Source organism: Anabrus simplex, chromosome 8, assembly GCF_040414725.1.
Source record: "Anabrus simplex isolate iqAnaSimp1 chromosome 8, ASM4041472v1, whole genome shotgun sequence".
In the NCBI taxonomy this organism is placed as follows: domain Eukaryota; kingdom Metazoa; phylum Arthropoda; class Insecta; order Orthoptera; family Tettigoniidae; genus Anabrus; species Anabrus simplex.
The window spans coordinates 94812695-94840430 of NC_090272.1; the positions used below are offsets into that span (position 1 = coordinate 94812695).

Consider the following 27736-nt stretch of genomic DNA (forward strand, 5'->3'; position numbering starts at 1 on the left):
GTAACTGTTTCTGTGGTTCAGCTTGTTTAGGAGCGGTTTGCTGCCACTTAAGAGCTGGTTGAGGGAGACAATCTTCTTTGATTATGTGTGTCAGTTGTGGTAATGTCTTTGTATGTATGTTTAGTCCTCAGCCCGAAGGCTGGTTGGATCCTCAACAGTTCCGCCATCAGCTGTCATAGATGGCCTAGGCATCACTGAAGAGGCGTACTAGGGAAATGAGGAGTGAGGTAGTTTCCCGTTGCTTTCCTCACCGAGCCAGAAGTTGCTGAAGGGTACTAAAGGCAACAAGATGGGATATGCATAATCTGCTGCACCTGAATAATAGGGAGCTGTTCAGCTCATGACTGTTTTAAAGCACCTTCCCTTTATACTGCTGGTTCTGAATGCTGAGTGGTGCATATGTACGGTAATTCGTATGCCATAACTGCTTGGAAGGAAGATTAAACAAATAATCTTATTCCTTTTATTTCAATTTTGATTGTTTTCTAATCGTGTGTGATTACCTGTGTTGATTCCGCTCTTCATTGCGCAACCCCATTTCATTTATGTGAAACTACATGTAACCTTGTATTTTCTTTTCCTTCTGGCCAGCCAGGGTCCGTATTTTGCGTGCAGGCCATTGGCTTTCCTTCCTGACGTACGGTTATCACTTTATGTCACTTATGCCCTATCTGCATTGGCATTCTTCCTTGGAGTTTCCATGTTAATTATTGTGGCTGTGTGGGTGGAATTTTTGGGTGGGCAACAAAAAGGTTTACCAAACCCTGTAAACTGGGGGTAGAAGATAATAGAAGACTGAGCTTTGATGTCGCCTATGTTCTCAAAGACTAATCCAATATGTGTTTTGATGAGCTCTGACGCATATTACAGCAAGCTTGTTCAAGCCTGCTCCTTGTTACTGCACAACAATACTTTGTAAGTATTTATCCTTTGTCCATTACTTGATTTCTGTTGACCTGCTTTATCATCTTATCCCCTGGTTTTTGATTAATAAACTCTGTGTTTCCCTTTAACTTCCCTTTTCTTTCAGTAGTCTATTATTGTAGATAGTTCCTTCAGGTTGTCACTTCCGACATCAGGTCCTACTTCAAACTGTTTCCACGTTTGTTCCGGGGGAAATCCACGGGCCATCGGCATTTTATTCGACCGCTACCACTGCGTATCTATATACCTCTGCGGTATTTATTTCTTGTTGATTACTTGGTGGGTATTATCGTTGGTAGATGGTATAGGTTACAATTTGTTACAGAAATATGTACAGCAGTGATTGGTAGACTATTTTGTTTTAATAAAAACAAGGTCTTAATTATTAAACATAAGAAAACAACCTGTGCAAGTTGTGTTTGACATTTTTGTGCCAAATTAATGAAGAAAGTCAACCTAATCTTATGTAGAAACAAGATCACAAATAACTATGTTTGCAGAAGAAAAAAACATTTGAAAAATTCAACAACAAAAGAGAAGAGGTGTTATGTTTTTGAAATCCAGACCATAAAGTGTTCAGCATAATCAACAGTGGAAAATATGAGGAAGAGTACTGAATAAAAGGCACTTGACATTAGTCCACAAAAATTGGCCAGAATTCCAAGATGAATCATCAGGTTTGATTTGTGGCTACCATGTCCCTCAGCCATGTTAAGCTGTGATCATTCTTGATGGTCTCTAAAAGGGAAACATAAGATGAATTCATACTGTGTTTGGAAATTACAGAAGAATATTCGTATCTTCATCATGAACATCAATTACTGCACATAGTTTACAAACATGTTGTGCTAAGCTCAGAGAATCTTGAAGCCGAAGGCAATATCCAACATCACCTATACGTTCTGTATTGCTATACTAAATGTTTACCAGTTTGCTCATGCAAAATATTATTACATGTAATGAAAATGGACAAAACAATTTCACGGAAGATATGATTATACATTCAAGGGGTTTGAACTCATTACAAAGAGCTGTGTTTGTGATCCATTATGCTAATTAAACAAATATTATTCTTGATAAGAAACATTTCAAATGAGGAATAATTACCGTAAAAGGTTGACAGTAAAAATTACCGTTTGGTTCAAGGGCAATAAATGGGAATGAAAAAGATGTGCCTAAAATAGAAACATAGTAATCTAACATTTTTGTCTTTTGAATTGTACTGATTTTTTTCTTTGTATTTACTCCTAGTCATCATCTGATCTGATGGGAAAGGCACCAATGTTACTAGAATTATGCAGACTTAGTTGTGTATTACATAACAAAAACTACAGCTTTGAAAAATAATTTTTTTACATGGAGGGCATCACACATCCACCACAGAAAATGTCTCAAAATGTCTTGACAAAACAGATGCAGTTTCTTCTATCTGATTAGAAAAAACAAATGCTGAGTCCTTATTCATTTATCAATCTACTAGATAGGAAAAATTGAGCAATATCTACCTCAAAACCATGAAGATTTAACACCACCTGTTTCAAATTCTAAGAAGTTGGTACTGGTAATGTAATATTAGGTGATCAGCTTCTTTTCAAAATTCCAGATGTCAAAGAGAGGATACCAAAGGTTAACAGTAATAGGTAAAATGAGGTTTATAATTTAGGAAATCGGACAGCTAGCAAGAAAAACATAAGTACAGGAAGCAATTACTGTATTTAAGATTTAACACCTTCAAAATTAGAAAAATGCACATACCATACAAAATTCTAAACAAGCAAAACTGATATATTTGGGATGCTAAAAAATCAGATTAACTGATGAGTGAAATACAAAGGCTTATGATGCATACACTGTTTTATCTTTGGCATAATGCAAAAGACAACATAAGAATGGGCAAAAATATTGCTCCAATATTAGGGAATCTGGAATATTTTACAGGAGATGGCATTACGGGAGGCTATTTAGATACTAGATGGATGCAAAATTAAAATAGAAAAATAATGCACATAACAGCAAGTGCATGAACTATTGAGCATACTCGTGAGAAGACGAAACGGGACAATGTCTACCTGATGGAGAGGCCTAAGAGTGACCTTTTAGTAATCATCAAGATCCACATCATCCAAGGGTTCATCTGCCTGAAGAGACTGGAAGTCAACTTTGTAGCGAAGAATTCCTGAATGAAAACAGATTAAGTAACACAGGGGCACTAGATAATGAACTGATTATTTCAAACTGATTCAGGAACGAATTACTATTATAATACAGACTATAAAATTCACATGTTTAAGAGTGATAAGCTTTATCAATATACTCTTTTCATAAAATGACTAAAGTGAGGAAAGTTCTAGCATGTGAACTTGCAAAATTATCATACAAATTTAGTTTACCCACACAACTACTACTGCCGAAATCTTTAAAATTCATTTAACCATTATTCACTACCCAACTCTAAAATATTTGATTAATATATATCAGTAACTTGAAGTAGTTAAAAAGAACTAATATACAGAACAATATCAATGTTAAAATTACAAGTACTTATTTATACACTCACCTATTCAATACATAAAATTCTTTATGATTAGGATTTAATCCTTGTTACCAATTCTTTCTTTGGGACAGGTTTTGCCTGTTTTTCAAACATCATCCATCAGCCATCATAGTGCCATCACTTTATTCACATGATATAACGTTACATGATTTGTATAACTGCAGCTTGCTAGATGACTGAACCAATATTAGTTACACTGGCAGCATCTCTTTCAAGACTTCCTCAGTTTGACCCTTGGCTGACATACATGTCTCTCACTTGTATAAGCAACCAAGCTTGTGGTTTTTCACAACTGCTGATATCACGATCACAGCCACTGTACTTCCAGATTTATGTGGAATACAAACCACAGGGATGCAACTTTCGCTTTCAAAAATATCATGTATGCTAGCTGGGATTTGAACCACCACCACCTAGGTGTGAGGCCAGTGACAATGTCACTCAACTATGCCACTCTCATCTGTACACTGTGAAAGTTCATCCTTATGAAATACACAAAATGTGATGCATTAAAGAAAGGGCTCCTTTTAAGGACTCACTAATAATCACAGAAATGTGTATACTGGTGTAGGCTTTCACAGCTGATGTAAACAGACAAGAGATGGCCTTTGATAAAAACATTTACAATAGCAATGAGGCCCAATATCCTGAAAGAAGTCCAGCACTTGTTGGACAGGACATTATTATAGTGAAAATGGGCTTCTTGTTCATCCATTAAAAATTTGAATTTCTTGTAACACTTCAATCTCCCTCCCCCACCCTTCCAAAATACAAGTTTTCTTTTGCCTCTTGCAATATCAAGGAAGGATGTCAGAATATTACCTGTGAAGAGGTTCTTGTTAATGTGCTAATCAATTATGGAGATGAGTCAATATTTACAAGCAAAGAAATCCATTGCATACCCACCCCATTAAAGGCCTAAACATGCCAAGACAACGGCTTTCCAACCAGGTCAACAGATATTGAAATGCCACCTAGTCGCTGACAACACCCTCAGTAACATTGCTTGGTTTTCATGACTGGATCCACTGCCTTTCACATCAAACAGCTCCTCAGTTGGTTTCATGAGGCTAAGTTACCCCTGTTCCTAAACCCAGTCAAGGATCAAAATCCTTGGATGGGCCACAAATTGAACCTGGAGCCTATAAGCAAGAGGCAGTCTAACTACCCTACATTATTAAATTAAAATTAAAATTAAAAAGTACCCCACTTATTGAATATAAACAAAACTAAACAGCTCAATGCATTATAGCATAAAATAGGACATAATTTTGGCAGGCATTATGTGGGTGAATGTCCACACCAAAAGAGAGTAGCAGTATACCTTCATGAACATAACCAGTTTGTTCGAACATCAGCAAATACATACTTATGCCTTCAGAATGTAGCAAAGAAACAATACTATTCAGTGTAATCTAAAATATATTTCATATGATGACATTGTCATTCATGATAAGATATACATTTTTGATCTAAACTGTCAAAAGAACCCAAATACAATGCCAGATAAGTAGATACAAATTATATCAGAATTTTAGCATTGTTATCAAACAATATTTCAATCAATACATCAAAATATATTTCTCATAATCTGAATTATAAAAGTAAAATGAACATTATGTAAGCAAGATTTCAACCGAACAGCAAAAGAATGTCTCACAACAATGTAACAGAATAAGCAAATATGTGCGCGCGCGCCAGGCATTTATTTCTGACAGCACAGGAGTTCATGACACAGGAGAGAAATAAAATTATATTGCTTATTGCTAAATTGCCCCACAAAACGATGTCTTTAATTTAAGTTAGCTGTTGATGGTTAGCCTACAGCTACATTAGTAGTGGTAGGTGTTACTAGTTACATGTATAGATGTTTTTATTCTTTGCTTACTATTACTCCTATGATGCATAAATTGTGCACAAATTATATAAACAAAATGCCATTCCAACAATTATTTTTGATATGGCTGTAACACTGAGAAACAATCTCACAGACTGATAATGTAAATGGTTTTTCACATACAAGTACACTACAAGTACCACTAAACACCTTAATGGTTTTCGGAGGTGCCAAAGTGCTGGAATTTCACCTTGCAGGAGATTTTAGGTACTTGTAAATCAACCGACAAGAAATATGTACAATTGCTGTGCACTTTCTGTGAAAAAATACCCGAAAAAGAAATGCTACAATAGCCTGGGATACAGCAAACAAATCCATCAATGGGGAAGACTTCCTTGACTTTCCAGATATTTTGTGTATTTCCCTGCCTTTCCATGACAAAAATTTTTCCCCTGACTTTCCAGAATGTGGACACTATGTCATTAGCTTCAGTTACTTTTCAAGCAAAAATTGCCACCTTCATCGCAAGTCGGTGATCTCCCTCGGCTTCTGGTTGCTCACTGAGGCGCCAAGCCAGTCAAAGTGTGCCTGAAGTAATTTAAAAAAAAAAAGCAGAAAAAGCCAATTTACCTTCTTGCCTAATTTTTGCTTGAGCTTTCTTTATAACATTTCTAAATTAGGTTTCTTTGGATTAAACAAATAACCAAAAGCATGGAATACAACGTGCAATAATTTCGTTGCCAAGTGAAATGAGCCACTGAAAGAACTGGATTCTCATTCTTTGATTTGCAGTACTCTTCAAGTCATTCTAGACCATTGTATTACCGAGCAAAAAGAAGGCCCTGCTTGCCTCCAAAATGGAGGCAAAGAACGATGGCTGGGAATGGAGTAATTAGGTGATAAACCACCCAAATATGGTTCTACAGGAAATCCTGAAATACATCCCATCATACACAGGAACCTCCCTCCAGATCCCTCCCATCTAGACATTTTTCAACACATGGTAAAAGACTCTCTGAGGGGTGAGATAGCAACATTTAAAAAAAAAAGTCCTAACTCGCCCTGTGCGAGTTCAGTGCGCGTATTTCACAAGGTTAAACCCCTACCCTCACTCCCCTAGATTACTCCATGCTGTGAATGCGCTGTATGCAAGGCTGGCAAGATAAAAAAGGCAATGAGACACAAGTTTGAAGTACAGTATTTTTAGCACTTTCAAATATCACTGGACCAAGCCAATAAGCAACTAGCCAAGCTGGGCTCAGAAGACCTGAGCTTTACCCTCAGAGCTACTCTGCCTGGCAATTTCAAAAGGCTGAGGGTAAGATTAGTCAACACCCATGGTGATAAAATACTGTACTCTTATAACCTAACTTGAGCTTCATTGAATCTTTTAGTTCAAGTAAGACCATAGAAATCTCATGTTATTGGCTTTACGTCCCACTAACTACTTTTATGGTTTTCGGAGATGCCGAGGTGCCGGAATTTAGTCACGCAGGAGTTCTTTTATATGCCAGTAAATCTACCGACACGAGGCTGTCATATTTGAGCACCTTCAAATACCACCGGACTGAGCCAGGATCGAACCTGCCAAGTTGGGGTTAGAAGGCCAGCGCCTCAACCGTCTGAGCCACTCAGCCCAGCCATAGAAATGTGAGCAAGTAATAATATAAACAGAGGGTTTTTAATTATAATACACAAAATTTAGATACGATGTACTAGATACAGAAAATGGGCATGGTACACAAGAAAGTTTATTTCTGGATGTTCCTTTTTTAACACATTGGAGACTACCATATTTGAATGTGCTGCTCTCCAGAAATTGCAGGATTTGTAATGGTTTTTGAAAGTTTTTCAATGTTATGGTAAGTCATGATGACAACTCTGGGAATATTTAGAACACATTTTCTTCTACACAAACATGAGTTTTAATTATAGTAATAGTGCAGCAATTTTTAAATATAAAATTATGAAGATAAGTTTTGCAAACGAAAAAAATTTGACACAGCCATGGAGGCGAGTTCTGTTAATATTTCTAAATCTGTCTAAAATTGCGGGCACATCTACTGAAACACACTAATAGAGATTCTAACATTATTAGTCAATTGGCACCAGTATCGTTGTTTACAACCAGTAATTTGCTTTCCCACTGTTCTTTGCTTGACGGCGGGGCTGCATCGAGTTGGTGCAGGTACACTGGAAACACCCACATTTTTAGGAAGCTGTATAAAACAGTATTATAGACAGTGTTGCCAACTTATATTTTCAAGATCCGCTAAATAGTACTAAAAATCCGCTAAAATTCCGCCAAGAAATCCGATCTCAAATAATGAGTAATAATAATAATAATAATAATAATAATAATAATAATAATAATAATAAAAGTAAATGTCTGCACACACCAGATCTGCGAGTTTCACTGGGATTAACTCCTCGCCTGCGAGCTAAAACTTTTAGGTGTTTTAGTGCCGGGTGTAAATTAGGTGAATCCCCTACCTCAAGACCATACACAAAACAGGCCAGTTCATTAAACGGTCTTCCTTCATAGCATAAATATAAATGCTACTCTCTCACAGTTTCATTATCTGTCGTCATTCGTTAACTAAGAGATAAGTGTCCTTTTCCCACACGCATTACAAATTTATGATACCAAGATCTCATAACATCAAATCCAAATAACATGTTTTCCTCATGTAACTGCTAGCTCCTGACAACAAATACAGAATAGCTCGGAGACAGACTGGAGTACAAATTTTAAAAAATCCTAAAATTGATAAAACACTAAATTCAGCTATAATATATCTAGAATTCCGCCAAGAAATCCGCCGTCCGCTAAATGATATATTTCTCCGCCGACAGTCTTCTAATTCCACCAAATTTAGCGGAAAATCCGCTAAGTTGGCAACACTGATAATAGAACCCACTTCAAGAAAGCAGTACAAAACTATGTTACACTTCACACTAATTTGAAATTAGCTCATTATCTGCATTTAGTTGCACAAAGTACCAGAATCATCAGGTTTACTTAGCGTGTAATTCTTATCCTCATTTTCAGAACTCGTGTCTTCCATAAGAACATCCATTATGGATTTGTCGTCGAAATTTTGTACACCTGAATCAGACATGCTAAATATTCTCAAGAATTACACAAACAAGCCTGCCTCTCAAACACACACTCATCCTTTCCACATGTACCGTACGTACCTTCCCGCCCATTTCACAGCTGAGAGTCAACGATGACGCAGCCCCAGATTATGTAGGAACGTGTCTGTGTTATCAATGCCTTGAAAGAAGAGCTCCCGACTTATGCTCATAACTAGTACATTTTATGCTTATCGAAGCATTCAACAGTATCATAGTGAAGTCACAGCTCGCTGAAACGGCAGCTACTATTTTTTAGCTACAGTGAAAACGTGCCTGTAGATTTTCAGAGCTCCGTAAGCAGCAATGAAATAGTGCACCGGTAGTTTCTACGAGCGGCATCTCCAATGTGTGAAGATAGAGAACAATGATAATTAGATTGGTAAAATGTGAGTTATTTTACAAAGAAATGTAAGTTTAGTGATTACAACCTGAATCCATAGATTCTGTGTTAGGAACCATAAATATTGGAGCTAAACCTTCTCTTAAGAGTTAAATTTGTTTGAAAAGTGTATATATACCCATGCTCAGCATGTTAAAATTAGTATGTCAATGGGTTTAAGCATAAAAGAAAACTGAATATAGTGAAGTAATATATTTTGTTTCACAGTATGATGTAATTGCCTTCTTCCTGTACTCAAGAGATTACGGAAAATAACACTTTACCATACTGTAATTACTTATATTGAATAGGTGGTTCAATAAATATTGTTGTAATATATGTTATTTACGTCATCTTCAATACGGAACAAAATGAGAATAATTACTTTTAACTGTATTTACTTTTCGCACGGTTTCAATAAAAATCTTTTCCGATTGGTTGAACTCCACACAGTAATGTGAATATGGATTGTCAGAGAGATCATGAATCAAGGGAACACCAAACTTAACCTTGCTGAACTGTTTCTCCACCTGATGGTGGCACTTAGATTCCATACCCATCTACAGCAAAAAAGAAAAATGGCATGTCTGCATTCCCAGCTGAAGTAATGTGCCACTATCACAATATTGATTAATTATAGGTTAATTCATTCCCAACAGATAAATATAGCACATACCACAGTATATCAAAGTTCATATTACCTTAATTAATCCAGGACCAGAGGACAATGTCTGACTTTGTAGTGGACTATTCGCTCCATTAATTTTTATGTTTTATTAAAACATAATCCCATATGCACATATCTTATATCTGTGTTTACTTGGACTTTAATGAAGAGTTCTCTTTCAATTTAAAACTTAGAATGTAGGTTTTTCAAGATAGTTTTCATACTTAAAAGTAACCACCCGTAATGGGCCTTTGTTTTATGTGTGCACATATCCCTGCCACCTGAACTCCTACAAGTGTTCCATGTTGCAATTGTATCTCAGAATTTCCCAAGTGTGTGAGGGTTTGAGGGTTTTGTTATATTCTTAATTCTGTAATTAGTCATAGAGAGGTGTTATGGCTTATGAATTTTCAACAGCACAGCATGTCTTTACGTATGATTAATGGTGTGTTAAGTCAGCTCATGAAGTTCAAAAACTGTAAGGACGCACCAGTGTCTACCCTCGTTTCCTTTCTTCATGTTATTTCCTCGCACCTAAGTATTTTATTACTTCTAAATTTATCTACCTTCCATTTGGACTTTAATTTTGTTTCTCTTAGTCACTAAATAGTATTGCATTTCCACTGCTTCAGTGGGCCTCATGCCCTGTTAGGTGCTTTCATTTTGTTCACGGCCATTCTAGTCTACCTTCGCCTCTTTCTCCTTTCATGGCCATGTACAATGGGCTTCAGCTCCTGTAAAATGTTCTGGATCTTTAGTACCTTCCTTCAAGTGTTACATAAGGGTAGCAAATTAATTAGCTGCTTAAGCTTTTAAAAGCAGAAAGTATATGCTGTTTCAAGTACAGTGGAACCTTGATATCTTGAATCATCCCGAGAGCTAAATTTTATTTCGAGTTATCGAAATTTCAAGATATAATAGAGAATACCGTTTTTGAGCATGAATAGCACACAACTGAATTATTTGTACCTAAGGGCTTACACTGAATACATTATTTTTAACAGTACTTAAAAATATACACATTCTTTTACGACATCACTTTAAATATAACACTTGTTATAGTAACTTTTTTAGAAGACAAGCTAGAGCACATAGAGTAATAAAACAAGAAACATACCTCCATTGACACCTTTGGTAAAAATCCGTTAGTCTCTTCTGTTTGTTACGGTTAACCTTTCCTCCCTTTATGTTGAAACTTCTTGTCAATACCAAGCAACCGAGATTCATAAATGGAGCTTATCATCCGCGACTTCGGGGGTTGGTTTCGTACGTGACCGGTAATTAATTCACACTGAGAAACAGAGAGGCTCAGCAGATTTTCCGATTACTAGAAGTTTTAGTTTTCGGTTCCCATCATATTAGCACCCAGCATCAATGTAACCCTTTCTTTATTTGTTGACAGTTCCTCTCAAATCACAAATGCCGTATTGCACAGTTAATGTTGCACAGAATTGAAGTTACAGCTTAATGGGAGAAAATGTTTGCTTTGAGAAATCAAGAAATTAGTGAAACCGAATTTCGAGTAAAAGAGAAATACACGTGAAGAATATGACAAACGGCCGGGAAATTTAAGTTACATTGAGATACTGAAAATTCAAGTAATGGAGGTTCGAGATATTGAGGTTTGACTGTATTGCACTAAACATTTATGTAATTTCCTGGCCCATCAAAGGGTATTTGTAATGTGTAAATTGTGATTCAGGGTTCGAGACCCTTCCAAAGTCACCTTATTCTGGAAGCTCCTGCACCCTTTCGAACTGTGTAAATTTCTATTTACCCTATGGAATGGGACTTTGATTGTAAAGGTTAGCCTAGGCCTATCTCCGAAACTGTAAATTTATAAGACCTACTGGTTTGAGATTCACTGAGTTAAACAAAATGCGAGCCCTTTCTCAACTATTTATAAATTAACTAAGCTTTTATTTTAAGAACCCCTGTGTTTCTCGTTAATGTTAAATCTTTATCATTATGGTTTCTAAAATATTATCCGATAAGAAAAGAAATACATTTTTCAGTAGGTTTCATTATTAAAACCTAAAGTTTGGTTCATACTTTGTTCAGCCATTCACCCCTCGTGCTTCTTTCCCTGAATATTACTTACAAAAAGGATAAAATTAAAATCTGTCTTATCTCAAATGAAAGTCTTTTTCTTAAATTCTCTAATGAAATCCTTAATTTATTACAATACTCCTTTATTTTTGAAAATAACTATTGACCGTTTCTAGTATCAATAGGTGGACAGCCGTAACATGACAGGCATTGCTTTCATTAACAAATTAGTTCTTTGAAAGAGACCTCTCTATTAAATACCATATGTCCCATTTTCACCAGTGTCTTATACAAACATACCGGAAATATTTTGTTAAAGAGATATACTTAAAAAAAGATAAGAGTAACTCACCACCAATGCCACCAAACCCTCTTACGAACTGTGAACCCTCCTGTGACTTGTCTGTGATGATTTCCAGGGTAGCACCGAAGCTTTTGTAATTGTTAGCTAACCACTCCAGAAGTGGTTGACATTCCACCAGCTCCAATTCCACACCACTCTTCAGGAAAAAAGAAAAACAATTTAGTGAAAACACTTCGAAAATGCATACAATTTATGAAACAAACAAACCTCATGACATAAAAGTCCTGATGGACCATGGCCTGCTAAGTAGCTGCTGCTCAGCCCAAAAGTTTGCAGATCACAAGGTGGCATGTGATCAATGTAACAAATCCTGTCAGCCATTGTTCTTGGCTTTCTAGACTGGGGTCATTTCACTGTCAAGTAAGCAGAGTGGACCTCAAACCAGCCATATTATTTAGGTAAAAATCCCTGACCAGGCCAGGCATCAAAACCAGGGCCTCCAGAAAAGAGGCAGACATAGGCAGGATATGTACAATTTTTTGATCTTGATTAAAACAGAAAGAACATTAGTACATTTTTTTTCTTACAATTTGCTTTACGCCACACCGACAATTTTTTGGTGACGATGGGACAGGAAAGGGCTAGGAGTGGTAAGGAATTGACTGTGGCATTGATTATGGTTGAAAATGGAAAATCATGGAACAGCATATTCAGGGCTACCGGTAGTGGGGTTCTGACCCACTATCTCCTGAAAGATTGCTGGCAGCTACGTGATCCAAAACAAGCAGCTAATCACGTGTTATTAGAAGAACACTCAATATCACTTAAACCATTCACAAAATTCACCTATAGTCCGAGTGATTACAAATATTATTCTCATCCAGGAAGTTTTCTGCATTATATTTACCTTAACCTAGCCTCATGACTAGAGCCCGGATTATATGTAATATAAAGATGAGAAATATGTATATAAATATGTAGTTAAAATTTACAAAATATGTAGTAAAATATGTAATAAATAAAAAATATGTAACTTAATATCTAAGCTTTATTTGATGTATTCTTGTAAACAGAAGAGGAAACAAAACCAAAAAAAGTTAAAAGTGCAGTGTTATTCAATTTCTAAATTCCATTTGGAGGCACAATTAATAACTAAATAGTTTCCCAAATTTTCTGTTAATGTTCAAATGTTGTTGAATAACAAGTGTCTTAACGGACTGACAAATTATCTTGCAGGTTATAAATTTCATCTTCTTTGTCCGTATTGAAGATCTACTTGTGATACAAATTCTTATAATTTTGTTAATTTCCACCTATTCAATACAATAAAAAGGTAGTACAAACTTACATATTTATTAAGATGTTTATATGGTACATGTTTCGCTCCTTTTTCGTGAGCATCAACAGCCAACTATTATTCACTTGAGGTTGTATAAGATCATGAAACAATTCTTATGGATTAAGATTATTCCTATAAATCTAACTGACAAATCTTATAATATTTTACAAGTCATATAACAATAAAATTATGTCTTTATGTTAAAACTTTTTGTCTAAAATCTATCGAAGTCTAACATTTTTATTGACGAAACTCATCTGATGAACATCTTTTAAATTGTTTAACAATAAAAAATAAATAAAAAATAAAAAAATCTTTTGAGATTGTATTGTAATGATTCATGTTGCTTAACTTGTATGATTGTCATTAAAACTTCGTAAACTATATTGACAATTTTCTGCAGTTGCTGATTGTCTATGTTATGGACATTTGACTTGTTCTCGTTGCTGGAGTAACCTTTATACAAATGTATTGGCATTAATTTTATATTGTCAATAGGATAATATTGTTCGTGAACAAACTTTCTAATGTGATACTGGATTTAAAATGTTCTCATATGTTCCAAAATGGCTTGTTGGTATTTTTTTTTTTTTTCTTTCTGCTGCGTAATTGTTTAGTGTTACTCCTAGCCTCTTGAGAATTACTTGTTGTTCTGTTTGCACTTCTTGTATTATACAATTATCGCCAAAGATTCAAATGCAACCGTAAATATGATGTGATGATTTGAGTATAGCACATAAACACATCAACAAAAAAAAGTGTATCAAAGGATTGCTATATGTTTATTACTATTTTATTTAGCACACAGTGTAAATAAGTATTTCAAGACTTTTATACATCGATAACATGTCAAAATTTTTAATAATCTTTTATTGGTAAAAAAACGATGTATGTATTAATATGTCACAACGTCAATTTTAATTATGTCCTTTCTCAATTGTGTGATTAATGTATTTTATAACTGATGATGATTAAATGTTGAAACTGGTACCATTAGTAAATAAATGTTGTAAATAATATCTTATACAACTCGTAATTTGTATTGAAAATGTTGAACCTTACTTATCTCTGTGATTTCAGTTCAATACGGAAACAAAAATGAAGTTTATATCGTTGAACTGCTGTATCTATGACATCCTGCTACAACCATGACACCATTTGCTGTAATCGATAACATATATGGATTTTTGTTAATTGCGTTAGAGATGCGGAACTGAACACACATACTTCTGATACACAGTTCTCATCGTTTTGTGTGCGTTTGTGTACAAAATATACAGCGCAATCAAGCAACTGAGAAGGAAACTACTATAGTCAAGTTCTCAGGAGCATTTAAACGTTTATAGGAGAGCTTATCTGATACGATTTTGCGTTTTTCATACCAAGTTGCGGTACATTTGTGATTATTTGCACAATTTGCGTAATAAGTAAGATTTCTCAAGTTCATTTTGCTAACATAGGGCACGGTTTCACCAAGGTCATATATAGGCAAGAAGATATGAAAAACTTCATCCGTATCGCTATTACAAAAAATACGGCCCCTACTCATGACCCTCCAAAATCCATCTTCAGGTAGCCTGCCTACTTGAGAGTGAAATGAACAGCTACACATTACCAGTTAATTTCTCCATGAAATATGTCCTCATTTTCAAATGCTGCAAACACTACGCAAATGCATGTCGTCTCACAACACACAGTTTTGCCCGTTAAGACAACTGGCACTAACATCACTGTTGCATGTTAATGGGCACAAATGCAATTTAACACTTTGGCTGCTACCATATAAGCAATGATATCCTTACCCAGGTGCCACAGTAAGAGTAGGGTAAATACACTATGTGATCAAAAGTATCCGGACACCCCAAAACATACGTTTTTCATCTTAGGTGCATTGTGCGGCCATCTACTGTCAGATACTCCATATCAGCGACCACAGTAGTCATTAGACATTGTGAGAGAGCACAATGGGGCGCTCTGCGGAACTCATGAACTTTGAACGTGGTCAGGTGATTGGGTGTCACTTGTGTCAGAAGTCTGTACGCGAAATTTCCACACTCCTTAACATCCCTAGGACCACTGTTTCTGATGCGGTAGTGAAGTGGAAATGTGAAGGGACACGTTCAGCACGAAAGCATACAGGCCGACCTTGTCTGTTGACTGACAGAGACCGCCGACAGTTGAAGAGGGTCGTAAAGTGTAATAGGCAGGCATCTACTATCCACTCCATCACACAGGAATTCCAAAGTGCATCAGGATCCACTCCAAGCACTATGACAGTTCGACGGGAGGTGAGAAATCTAGTATTTCATGGTCGAGCGGCTGCCCATAAGCCACACATCATGCAGGTCAATGCCAAACAACGCCTCGCTTGGTGTAAGGAGCGTAAACATTGGACGATTGAACAGTGGAAAAACATTGTGTGGAGTGACTAATCACAGTACACAATGTGGCAATCCGATGGCAGGGTGTGGGTAAGTTGAACGCCCGGGGAACGTCATCTGCCAGCGCGTGTAGTGCCAACAGTAAAATTCGGAGGCGGTGGTGTTATGGTGAAGTCGTGATTTTCATGGAGGAGGCTTGCACCCCTTGTTTTGCATGGGACTTTTTTTTTTGCTAGTTGTTTTACGTTGCACCGACACAGATAGGTCTTACAGCGACGATGGGACAGGAAAGGCCTAGGAGTGGGAAGGAAGCGGCCGTGGCCTTAATTAAGGTACAGCCCCAGCATTTGCCTGGTGTGAAAATGGGAAACCACGGAAAACCATCTTCAGGGCTGCCGATAGTGGGATTCGAACCTACTATCTCCCGGATGCAAGCTCACAGCCGCGCGCCTCTACACGCACAGCCAACTCGCCCGGTTTGCATGGGACTATCACAGCACAGGCCTACATTGATGTTTTAAGCACCTTCTTGCTGCCCACTGTTGAAGAGCACTTCGGGGATGGCGACTGCATCTTTTAACACGATCGAACACCTGTTCATAATGCACGGCCTGTAGCGGAGTGGTTACACGACAATAACATCCCTGTAATGGACTGCCCTGCACAGAGTTCCGACCTGAATCCTATAGAACACCTTTGAGCTGTTTTGGAACGCCGACTTCGTGCCAGGCCTCACCGACCGATATCGCTCTCTCTCCTCAGCGCAGCACTCCGTGAAGAATGGGTTGCCAATCCTCAAGCAACCTTCCAGCACCTGATTGAACATATACCTGCGAGAGTGGAAGCTGTCATCAAGGCTAAGAGTGGGCCAACACCATACTGAATTCCAGCATTACCGATGAAGGGCACCACGAACTTGTACGTCATGTTCAGCCAGGTGTCCGGATACTTTTGATCACATAGTGTAAATACTAAAGAGAATGCAAGTGTCATTTACAAGTCCCAGAATTGCCCATTAAATGGCAGTTTCATATCTCTGTATTACTGGGCATTCACTATGTGGCATATTACAAGTATAAACTGTTACTGACGTGCCACAACACATTACGTTTCATTAAATACGTTTTGACGTATGGCATGCAGAGGAACTTTGTCCAGTGATTCTCGTGACAGCCAACGGAATAAAGAAAAGAGTCGCAGCTTAAAATACAGAGCGGAGATGGCCGAGAATATTAATGTGCTATGGTTATGGAGCTAAAGCTCTGCAATCAGGAGACTAGCGGGATCAAATCCCACCATTGGCTGACCTGAGAATGGATTTCTGTTGTTTCTCATTTTAACTTCCAAGCAAATGCCAGGACAGGTCACAGCCGATTCCTCCAACCACAGTTTCATCTTCACTAGCTCAACTAAGGTTGGTCTCAGGACAGTCATCTGGCTGCAAAAACATGTCATTTCATTTCTTATCATTCCCGATCCTGTATCATGAAAAGAGATTAATGGATATACATAACGTAGAGACAAAAACTTTAAATTAACCTTAAAAAATTCCAGTTTTTGTTAGTGTGATCAGATATGCTTTAATCTGGAATGCACAGCGTTTTCCCTATAGAGTGGTCCCTGCTCATATACTGCGTGCGGGAAAAGGATTGTATGGTACGTCAACATGTTTTGTTCCCTGAACCCGGCCTCTGCGTTATATGCACGCACATCCCTTCCACATGACCACCTATATATGTCTAATGTTCCAATCGCATCTCGGCTGTTCCCAAGTGTGTGGGTTTCGTTCTTTTCCTAATTCTGTAATAAGTCATAGGGGGGTATTATGGCTTATGCGTTTTCAACAACACAGCATGTCTTTATGTGCGATTAAAATGTGTTTACTCAAGACAGCTCTTTCAAATTATGGATTATTTTAAATAAAAATACAAACACAGGCATCGTTTATACAGTGACACACACTAATGCAATGTCTTGAGTTATACTGTTCTAACTCTGCTCATCTGTGTGTCTGTTCCTCTTGCTCTGAATACTGCTCTACAAATACATGGCATTCTTCTGGTTAGTTTTTCTGTGGTTATAGTTCCCCAAGCTTGCAAAAGGCAATGCCACAGATCTTCACAACTGTTAAAAGAGTACTTTGCCTTACAGTTAAATTTATCCTACAACAACTCTATGGGTGATATATTGGGTGACAGAGGGCGCCAGAAGTAGAAGTGATAATTTTAGTTAGGTACACATTTTTTGCACAGTTGTGACACGTGTTTCCGGTAGTTGTCCCACTGCAGAACAAACCTTCTTTCAATAAGTCGACTTCCAGATGATATCGCACTGATCAATGGAATGAAATGGCAGTGCTTCTTTCTCAAGATACCTTCCACACTTCCACCTCATTATTACCAAAACCACCCCAAACCATAATGCTTATTAACCCTTTGCTGCAGCTAGCTTTAGACAGCCTTCAGCTTTTCTCTTGGACGACTGCAGGCATACTGATAACGATTTGGCCCAAACTTCTCAAATTTTGGCTCATTCCACTGCACATGTTTGCACTAGTCCATGATCCAATCCTAGTGTTGTCTGGCCCACTGAAATCTCAGGTTTATGCCTGTCAAAAGAGGCTTTTCGGCAGATACATCTATATACAGTAGAAGTCACCGTAGCGAGCACTCCATTATAACAACAGCTTTTTTTTCTGTCCCTAGGAAATTCCTGCATTAAACTGTGTATTATCCTTCGGTTACAGCAAGAACCCTATCACTGATGCATCCGTAATTATGAACTACGAGGTGCATTCAAGTTCTAAGGCCTCCGATTTTTTTTCTAACTAACTACTCACCCGAAAACGATGAAACTGGCGTTACTTCTCGACGTAATCGCCCTGCAGACGTACACATTTTTCACAACGTCGACGCCATGATTCCATGGCAGCGGCGAAGGCTTCTTTAGGAGTCTGTTTTGACCACTGGAAAATCGCAGAGGCAATAGCAGCACGGCTGGTGAATGTGCGGCCACGGAGAGTGTCTTTCATTGTTGGAAAAAGCCAAAAGTCACTAGGAGCCAGGTCAGGTGAGTAGGGAGCATGAGGAATCACTTCAAAGTTGTTTTCACGAAGAAACGTTTGCGTAACGTCCGTCAGCATTCGTGGCACCCACCTGGATGACACTTTTGGCATTTTCAGGTCGTCATGCAGGATTGTGTGCACAGAACCCAAGGAAATGCCAACACTGGAGGCGATCTGTTCAACAGTCATTCGGCGATCCCCCAAAACAATTCTCTCCACTTTCTCGATCATGTCGTCAGACCGGCTTGTGCGAGCCCGAGGTTGTTTCGGCTTGTTGTCACACGATGTTCTGCCTTCATTAAACTGTTGCACCCACGAATGCACCTTCGACACATCCATAACTCCACCACCACCACATGTCTCCTTCAACTGTCGATGAATTTCAATTGGTGTCACACCACGCAAATTCAAAAAACGAATGATTGCATGCTGTTCAAGGAAAACGTCGCCATTTTAAGTACCTAAAACAGTTCTCATTCTCGCGGCTGGCGCTAAAATTCCATCTGTCGTATAGTGCTGCCATCTCTGTGATGTTTTGACAACGAACGCGGGCTCATTTTAAAACAATGCACATGTTTCTATTTCTTTCCAGTCTGGAGAAAAAAACTGGAGGCCTTAGAACTTGAATGCACATCGTATTAAGCGAGTATAATTATTTTCATTACCAATATTTATGCACTCCAGCGATATTGAATGTGATCAATCGTCTTCGGTATAAATTTTTCGCTATGTGCACTAGAAACACACTGGTCGACATTCAAATTCGAAGACTATATCAGAGTAGATTAGTAATACTCGTCGACTGGTGTTCTATAAGCATAATTTGAAATGAAAGAGAACATGTTTCCGTAATAATTACGTAAATAATGTGGTCAATAGCAGTAGTTAAGTCGTTAGAAATAAAGACTGAAGTAAACGATTGCTTAATTTTAAAATTATGTAATGAAATTAAGCAAGTATGTGACACACCTCAAAATATGACGGAGTGGATGACTGATTTAAGAAGTTAGTTTATTCAGTAAAGCCTTATTGGGCATTTCTGCAGGGAACAAGGAAAGACAATGTGTTAAGCAAGAAACTTACTACTGAATACATAAAACTATCAACTACAAATATGTAAACACTTCATATGATTTTTTCGGAGATGCATGCATTTTACGTCGTGTACGCATGGGCTACAGCAAAAGATACAGGCTATCTACCATTTCTGAAGATGGGCATAAGGTGTGAAAAAGAAGAGGGAACAAATTTGAAAACCTTATCCACTGGGGCTTATTAAATAAAAATAGTGTATTAAAAGGTGTGTAAAACACCTGAAAATAAATATAAAATGGGTTTCAGTGAGGACCCCATAAAAGTATCAGCACATTATTGCAGATCACACACTTTCTAAAACAAATGTCAGCAGTAGCCTTATATTTCAAACCAGTGGGTTAAACAATATTTTCTGGTAACACACACTTCGACCATGAATATGGAGGTGAAACTCTGCCATGTGCGAGAGAAATGACTGTCTTCATGAATGTGACAACACTTCAATCGATTCGAGTCTAAACTCGAAGGTGCGAGTTTCAACATATGCGCCACAGTTGAAAGATGTGGATGCCTGTCCACTTCCTGAATTTTGTCTTCATTAGTAAGCGATTTCAGGACTATTTCTCTATCTATTTCGGGGCTACCACACGACAAATATGCACCATGATAGTCAACTTCACACAACTATGCTCCTAATCCTTACATAGTCTATCCACGCGACAAATATTCGCTAACCTTCACTGTGTCACTTAACACAATACATTTCTAACTTCAGAATGGAATACAAAATACAAACACAAACAGGTTTAATAGGATTAAGCAATATCAATGAAAACCGGAAAGCAAAACTGAGCTTTCCCAAGGCTAATGGCTGAATTCCCAAAGCTATGATTTACTCTCTAAATTTCTGGAATTCAAGGCCATTTCTCATTTTCACGTAACTTTCCCCTTCCTGGCCCCTGTAGCAGGGGACCCAACCTATGTTGGAAATAACGTTCCTTTCACAAGGGATGACAAGAACAATTTCAGGGATGGGAAAAATGTGATCCTCTTGAGCGGTAATAATGAAAATTTGTGACTCAATAAGTGAGGTATGTTTAAATAGATTTATACAAAGTGAATCGGGACTTCGAAATTACAATGTGCTAAGCGAGAAATAGTCTTAATGAGGACCGCACTACGAGTTTTCACTGTATTTTCTCGCATCTCGTTAAATTTCGGAAGGCTATTCCGAAGTAATTTATAGCGAAAAGGTTATCAGTACTCTACTGGTGTTTGAAATGTGTTTTCATGATATATATGAGGTTAAGTTAGGGGACTGAATAAGAAAACTGAAACATTTGCCACAGAAGCCACCGGAGTTATACTACTAGAATTTTTCAAAATGAAATTGAACATACGCGTTCAAGTTGTTTCGGAATTAGAAAAATAAGTTACGAGCTGTAATATGAAAATCTGCAACAACAAAAAAACGCAATCTTTGAATGAGTGGATTGTCGTTACATAACGATTTCAATGTGTGTGGAATTTTCGCAACTTTCACAAAAAATTAGATATAACGGCAATCTGCTATAGCGTGTAAATTTTTTTGCATTATGAATTCTCGCTATAACAGATTTCTACTGTATATAAAACAAGAGTTTTGTCTCTTCATTGCACAGAATTATAAAAGAATGGAATTTCTGTATTGGCCGCGTCCACAGTAACAAGAAAATGCATAAAACAAGACGATCTTGTCAACTAAATTATATTTTTTAAAGAAGTGCAGAAAATAATTAGCTAATAATTCTGCTATTTCTCCACAATGTTCTGAAAGCAGATTACTTTGCACTGAGCATCTTCCGTAGGAATGAAATACCCGACTATAATTGGCACTAATTATAAACTTATGTGATCCGATGCATCAGCCGTCACAGACACATACAGCGATATGTTGATCTTCCTGAGTTTGTAGTCCATTCGTACTTACAAAGGAAGTTATGCTACTGGATGTTCGAGGTAACTGCCAACGTGCTGCTTCTTAATGTGATCTCCCTGTGGGTGGGGGCGGTAGAATAGCCCCCACGGTAGACACTGCCTGTCGTACAAGGTGACTAACAGGGGCCTCGGCTCTACACTTGGGAACTGTGGTTCAGCGACCACGGGGCCCTTAGCCAAGTTCTGGTACTGCTTCCACTTACTTGTGTCAGGCTCCTCAATTTCATCTATCCTATCTAACCTCACTTTGTCAACTCTCTTTTCTGACCCCTGGTATTACATATGGAGGCCTAAGGAGTCTTTCATTTTGTTGCCCTTGGTGCCTCTTGTCTTTTTTTGGCTGATACTTTTATTTTTTGAAGTGTCAGACCCCTTCTATTTTTTTTCCTCTGATTAGTGTTAATAGAGGATGGTTGCCCAGTTGTACCTACTCTTAAAACAAGCTGCACGGTTGTTTGCAGCCCTTTTAATTGCTATGTAGTGTCCATTCTGATATCTTTCTGAATATGCTTCAGATAAGTATACCTTGGTCTTCCCTGACGTTGCTTTCCATTAATGAATCCTTCCACAGTAAGTAAAAGTAAACTTCTGTCCTCATCCTGAGGTGATGCAGCACTTTTCGACACACCCCCAATGGTGGTGAACTGCATGTACCATATTAAACACGTACCAGTCCTCTGGTCATTCCTAAATTTCTGACAGTACCAGGAATAGAATCCAGGCTCCAAACGACGGCAGCTAATAGCATTAACCGTTAAGTTACGGAGGGCGACAACCTTCCATAGTAACTGTCTTCAACTAAGAATGACGTAATGAAAAATCCCTCATGAAAACCGAGCATCAACTGTCCTCCCTTGCCGATATATGTTCTGTATCAAAACTTCACGTCTGATCGATTTCTGGATCCATACACATCCCCTATACCCTACGATTTCTAGAAAGGCAATATTGCATGTAATGCCTTTCACAACAACATACCTGTGAGTGTACTTTGTTATGTTCTCCGACTAATAAAAACTAAAGAAGTAAGTATTAATAACCACCTAATCGATACTTTATTAATGCCTCAGGCAAAATTGAATAAAATTAAAACTTACAGGACATGTTTCGACTACTTAGGCATTAATAAAGTATCGATTAGGTGGTTATTAATACTTCTTGATTAAACATCGATACGGTCATGAAATGGACAACTTGTAATAATAAAAACTAAGTACAGAAACAGAGCTAATAAACAGGTTGATCTTTGGATTCAAGTGACTAAGCTAGAACCAGACCTAAAATGGACAGCCTGCATCAAATAGCATCCTCCTCATTGTTCCAACAACTGTACCAAATGAATTCTAAGTAAATTTCCAGATCCAGGTTGTTGCAATAATTAGCTGATGACACCACCCTGTTGGCAGAAAGTGAAGAACAACTTAAGTATCTACTAATGAAGGTGAAAGAAGAAAGTGCAAAAGCTGGACTAAGGTTGAATGTCAAGAAAACAAAGATCATGGCAACTAAACCTATCACCTCCTGGCATATAAATGGTGAAAAAATGGAGGTTGTTCCTAGTTTCATCTACTTGGGCCCCAAAATAACTGCTGACAGCGATTTCAGCCATGAAATTAAGAGACGCTTGCTCCTTGGAAGGAAGGCAATGGCCAACCTTGATAACATTTTCAAGAGTAAAGACGTAACTTTAAGAACGAAGATTCGAATAGTGAAGGCTATGGTCTTTCCAGTAGCAATGTATGGAAACGAAACCTGGACAGTAAGAAAGGCTGAGCGTCGAAGAATAGACGCATTTTTCTATGGTGTTGGAGAGAACTCCTTAGAGTTTCGTGGACTGCGAAGAGGTCTAATAAGTCCATATTACAGGAAATCAACCCAGGCTGTTCACTGGAAGGTCAAATACTCAGACAAAAACTAAAGTACTTCGGTCATATTATGAGAAAACATGATTCACTGGAAAAGACCTTAATGCTGGGGAAGACTGATGGTAACAGGAGAAAAGGGCGACAACGGATGAGGTGGATTGATGGCATCAAGGAAGCCATGGCTCTCAATTTAGAAAGACTTCGGAAAATAGTTCATGACAGGAAGAAATGGCACACTTTGGTCTATGGGGTCACGGAGAGTCGAAAGCGACTAAACGACTAACAACACATTGTTTTATAATTTTTATGCATTTGGGATGTAAATGAAGTTAAATTAAACTTTAAAGTTTAAAGGAAAGAAAGTAATAGGCCTACATTATATGAATAAAATTTAAAATGGTAAGCATTACAAAGTTCTGCCTTTTGTTTATTGAATTAAGTATCATGTTCTGTGCGTAAGGGGTCTTTGGATATGCATGAGATGCATGAGCATCTCAGACACAAACAGTTTGGGAAACCCTGCATTAAAGCATTCCAAAAGACATAGGGATGTGGCGACCTCATCGCCCAGTGGGAAACCACTGCAATCAGCTACCCGAGTATTGGTGGGAAAACCATAACATTTGTGGGGTATGGAGGAAATGCCTACTACCATTCCTGAACAACTAGGATGAAATAAGGCAAAAAGCCTTCTTCACAATTTCATAAAATCATCCTTCATCTCTCATCTTCACCTTTCTAAACAACATTTAGAATTGTAACTCTAGGATTTAACCTCATCTCAAGGCGACACCTTAGACAGTCGACCATAAAAAGTCTTTTGAAGAAGTATTCCACCGACTGAAATCGTATATTGCAGAAAAGACAGCATTTGGATGCAGTGGGCTGTCATTCGGAAGATTACGATGGATTGGAACATCTGAAAACTGAACAGCCAGCATCTACACAAAAACTTCAAAGAATTAAACCTTAAAAAATCTCTCTCTTTTCGACACACAATGTTAACTCTTTGTGCCAAATTGGAAAATTAAAGATTGTCAATGACATCACGGAAAAAAATTAAAATTGAAATCATGGACCTCCAAGAAATAAGGAATAGTGATCAGGACCCAAAGGAATCCCTGGAAAACAAGTGATGAAAAACTGTCCAAAGTTTGGTAATCTCAATCCCCCAGACTTGCTACATTAATTCTGAAATCTGCAAATAAAATCTACACAATTTTCAATGTACATCCTCCCACTAATCAGAAAAATAACACCCTAAAGGATAAAGAAGAACCACAAAAATGTTGGGATCTCCTGGATCAAACTTTAATCAACATACCTCCGTCACACGCTAAAATTCTCCTTGGCAATTTCAACGCACAACTGGGACAAGAAAGAAGGTACTGAGAATCATTGGAAAATGGCCAGCACATAAGAGGACAACTAAATACGGTCAAAGATTGGTTGAATTATGCAGAAACTACAATCTTATCTCAAAATCAACATACTTTAAAAGGAAACCTCGCAAATAGAAAACTTGGAAACATCCTGATTTCCAGAAAGGTGAATGGCAACTGGACCAAGTTTTGCATGGATAAATCCACAAAATCCACAATGCTGAAGTCCTAGGGAGGGAAGGCTCAGGGTCAGATCGCTATGTTGTTAAAATCAAAATAAAATTAACTCCAGGGGTTAAGAAAAGACCTCCAAATAAAAACAGAAAAAATTTGACCCTAGCACCTTAATAAATAATAGGGAATACTATAGGAAAACAAAATAATAGGGAGTACTACAGTACTACAGGAAAACAGGAGAAGGATCTGTCAACACTAATACATTAGAAGAACTGACCACCAAACTAAAATCGATAGCAGAAGAGTTAGCTCCAACAAATCCTAGGGAAAAAAAAACATTAATGGTGGAATGAAGAATGTGACCAGGCAATTCAGAGAAGACACCAGGCTTGGATAAATCATCAAGCACAAAAGTCAGACAAAATTTAGAACCAATAAAACAAACTGTTTCCACGGTAAATTTATACGCGTGTGAAGCAATTATTCGTGCTGCAGCTATCTATAATTATTGTACAGAACCTTTAGGAATGTCACAGCCGTCCAGATGCATTAAACTGTTCTTTACGAGTTTTAAGAACGAGCTGTTGTTTACAATAATCAGCTGTGAAAAATGGCAGAGCGCAGACAGCAGTGATGAATTATCAGTTATGGACAGAAAGTTTGAAGTTTCTGAGAGTGATGATAGCTGTAGTGAAATGCAAGTAATTTAAAGCGAGAATGATAGCGATACAAATAGTAGTGAACCAGGCAATGGTTGGAGAGTTTATCGCCCAGCTGATCTGAACTTCGTAGAGAAACCACACACTTCGATTAGTGGTTACTCACCTCCCGCAGGTAAGAAACCTTCTACTCCCGTAGAAATGTTACACTATTTTTTACGGAAGAATTGGTACAACTATGCAAGAGAAAAAATACAAATGAATACACGATTGAGGGAGAGGAGCATCTGGGCTAATTGGATTGATGTGACAATTGCAGAAATGAGGGCTATTCTCGGTGTAGTACTCAATATGGGCATGAATCCTAAATCAGATATAAAGGATTATTCTTCTGAAGATTGGGTCGACAAATGCTCTCATTTTTCAAAGATGTGTTTTCCAGAGACTGTTTTCTAACCATTTTTTGGATGTTTCCCGTGTGCCCTCCTAGTCCTGCTGCTACTAGAACCAGGGGCAACACAATACGTAATGTAGTGGACTATTTGGAAGGGAAATTTTATAGAGTATTATAAAATTATGTTCCAGGGAGTACTATTTCTACAGATGAAAGTACGATGGGCTTCAAAGGACACATTTTCAAGTGTTACAATCCCCCGAAATCGACTACGTGGGGACTGCGCATATTTGTAATAGCAGATTCAAAGACAGCATTTGTACGCTCCTTCATTCGATACTACGGTGCTCCAACAACAAATGGACAAACACATTCAAATCATCCATTACAACAAGATTTGTTCTTCAGTTATGCCAACAGATGCTTCAGAATATCAATGGTACTGCTGGCTTCACCTACACTGACAGATTCTATACCAGTTGTAATCTGGTAGATGAATTGCTTATATTAGGGTTTCTCATAATGGGAACAGTGAATACAAAAAGGAAAGGATTGCCAACTCAAATGAAATCAACTGCTTTAAAGAAGATTAAGAAGCATGATGTTGTGGCATTCAGGATGGAGGATAAAATGGTTGCTCTTTCATGAAAGGACGAAAGGACTGTGTCAATGTTGAGTACATGGCACAAAGTAGGAAGGATGTTGATCCTATTAAGAAGCCTGTAATGATCCGTGATTGCACAAACCATATGGGAGGAGTAGACATATCCGCCCACTATACGTCAACATATAATTTTGGGAGTAAATCTTACAAATGGTGGTGTAAACTTTTCTTCCTGTTGCTGGAAGTCTGTGTGTTGAACAGCTTCTTGTTATTCAACCTGGAGAGAAAATCACAGCAGCAGAAGCCACTGAAGCAAAGGCAATACAGGAAAGAACTGGTACGAGAGTTGGTTGGTGATGTCCGTACTCAAAATGTCAACACGAGAGGACAATCCTCAACCAGTAAAGAAGAACGGCTGAATGGGAAGCCGCACTTCATATTTTCAAACACCAAGGAAAATTCTAAAGATTGTGCAGTGTGCAGCAAAGGACAGAAAAAGGGCGGAAGAAGAGAAACTATATTTTTGCAACACCTGCACCAAGAAACCTGAACTTCATCTTAAAATTTGCTTCGAGAAGTACCACACTTAGAAGAAATATATGCAGAAAAGGGGCAAACTGTCTTAACTACATGTTTATTGCTTATAGTGTGTATCTAGATTGCTAAATTCGCAATGTTGTGAGTCAGACTTTGTATCTTCATTACACCTTCATTGTAAATGCACCAGGAGGTACACCTCAATCCCGTACATTTAAATGAAGCACCTTAAAGAACACTATGTAAACACAAAGTCTGCAACAACTATTTCAAGAAAATTGGACTTTTATCCATAGATGTCTCAATGCTAAAAAAAAAAACAAAAAAACTGATGCATTCTGGTGTAAAGTGGAACTACTAAAAATTTAAAGAAATTTTGTATTTACAGTAGAACCTCGATAATTCGAAATCGGTTAATTCAAAATCTTGCCTAGTTCGAAGCAGTTCTCATTCCCGGAAACATGAGG

At 37.8% G+C, this 27736-nt stretch overlaps 1 protein-coding gene across 2 annotated transcripts in view; it reads right to left on the bottom strand.

Moving 5' to 3' along the window:
• The window catches only part of eRF1 (eukaryotic release factor 1), a 226314-nt gene that overhangs the window by 63144 nt on the left and 135434 nt on the right, over positions 1 to 27736 (bottom strand). Inside the window, exons 8-9 of one of the 2 annotated variants that reach the window (XM_067152373.2) lie at positions 11904 to 12051; positions 2994 to 3100 (exon numbers count right to left, since the gene is read on the bottom strand). In XM_067152373.2, the coding sequence (XP_067008474.1) occupies positions 3021 to 3100; positions 11904 to 12051 (228 nt within the window). In that variant the 3' untranslated portion in view covers positions 2994 to 3020. The remainder of the gene's footprint in view (positions 1 to 2993; positions 3101 to 11903; positions 12052 to 27736) is intronic. The other variant, XM_067152372.2, reaches the window with a different exon arrangement.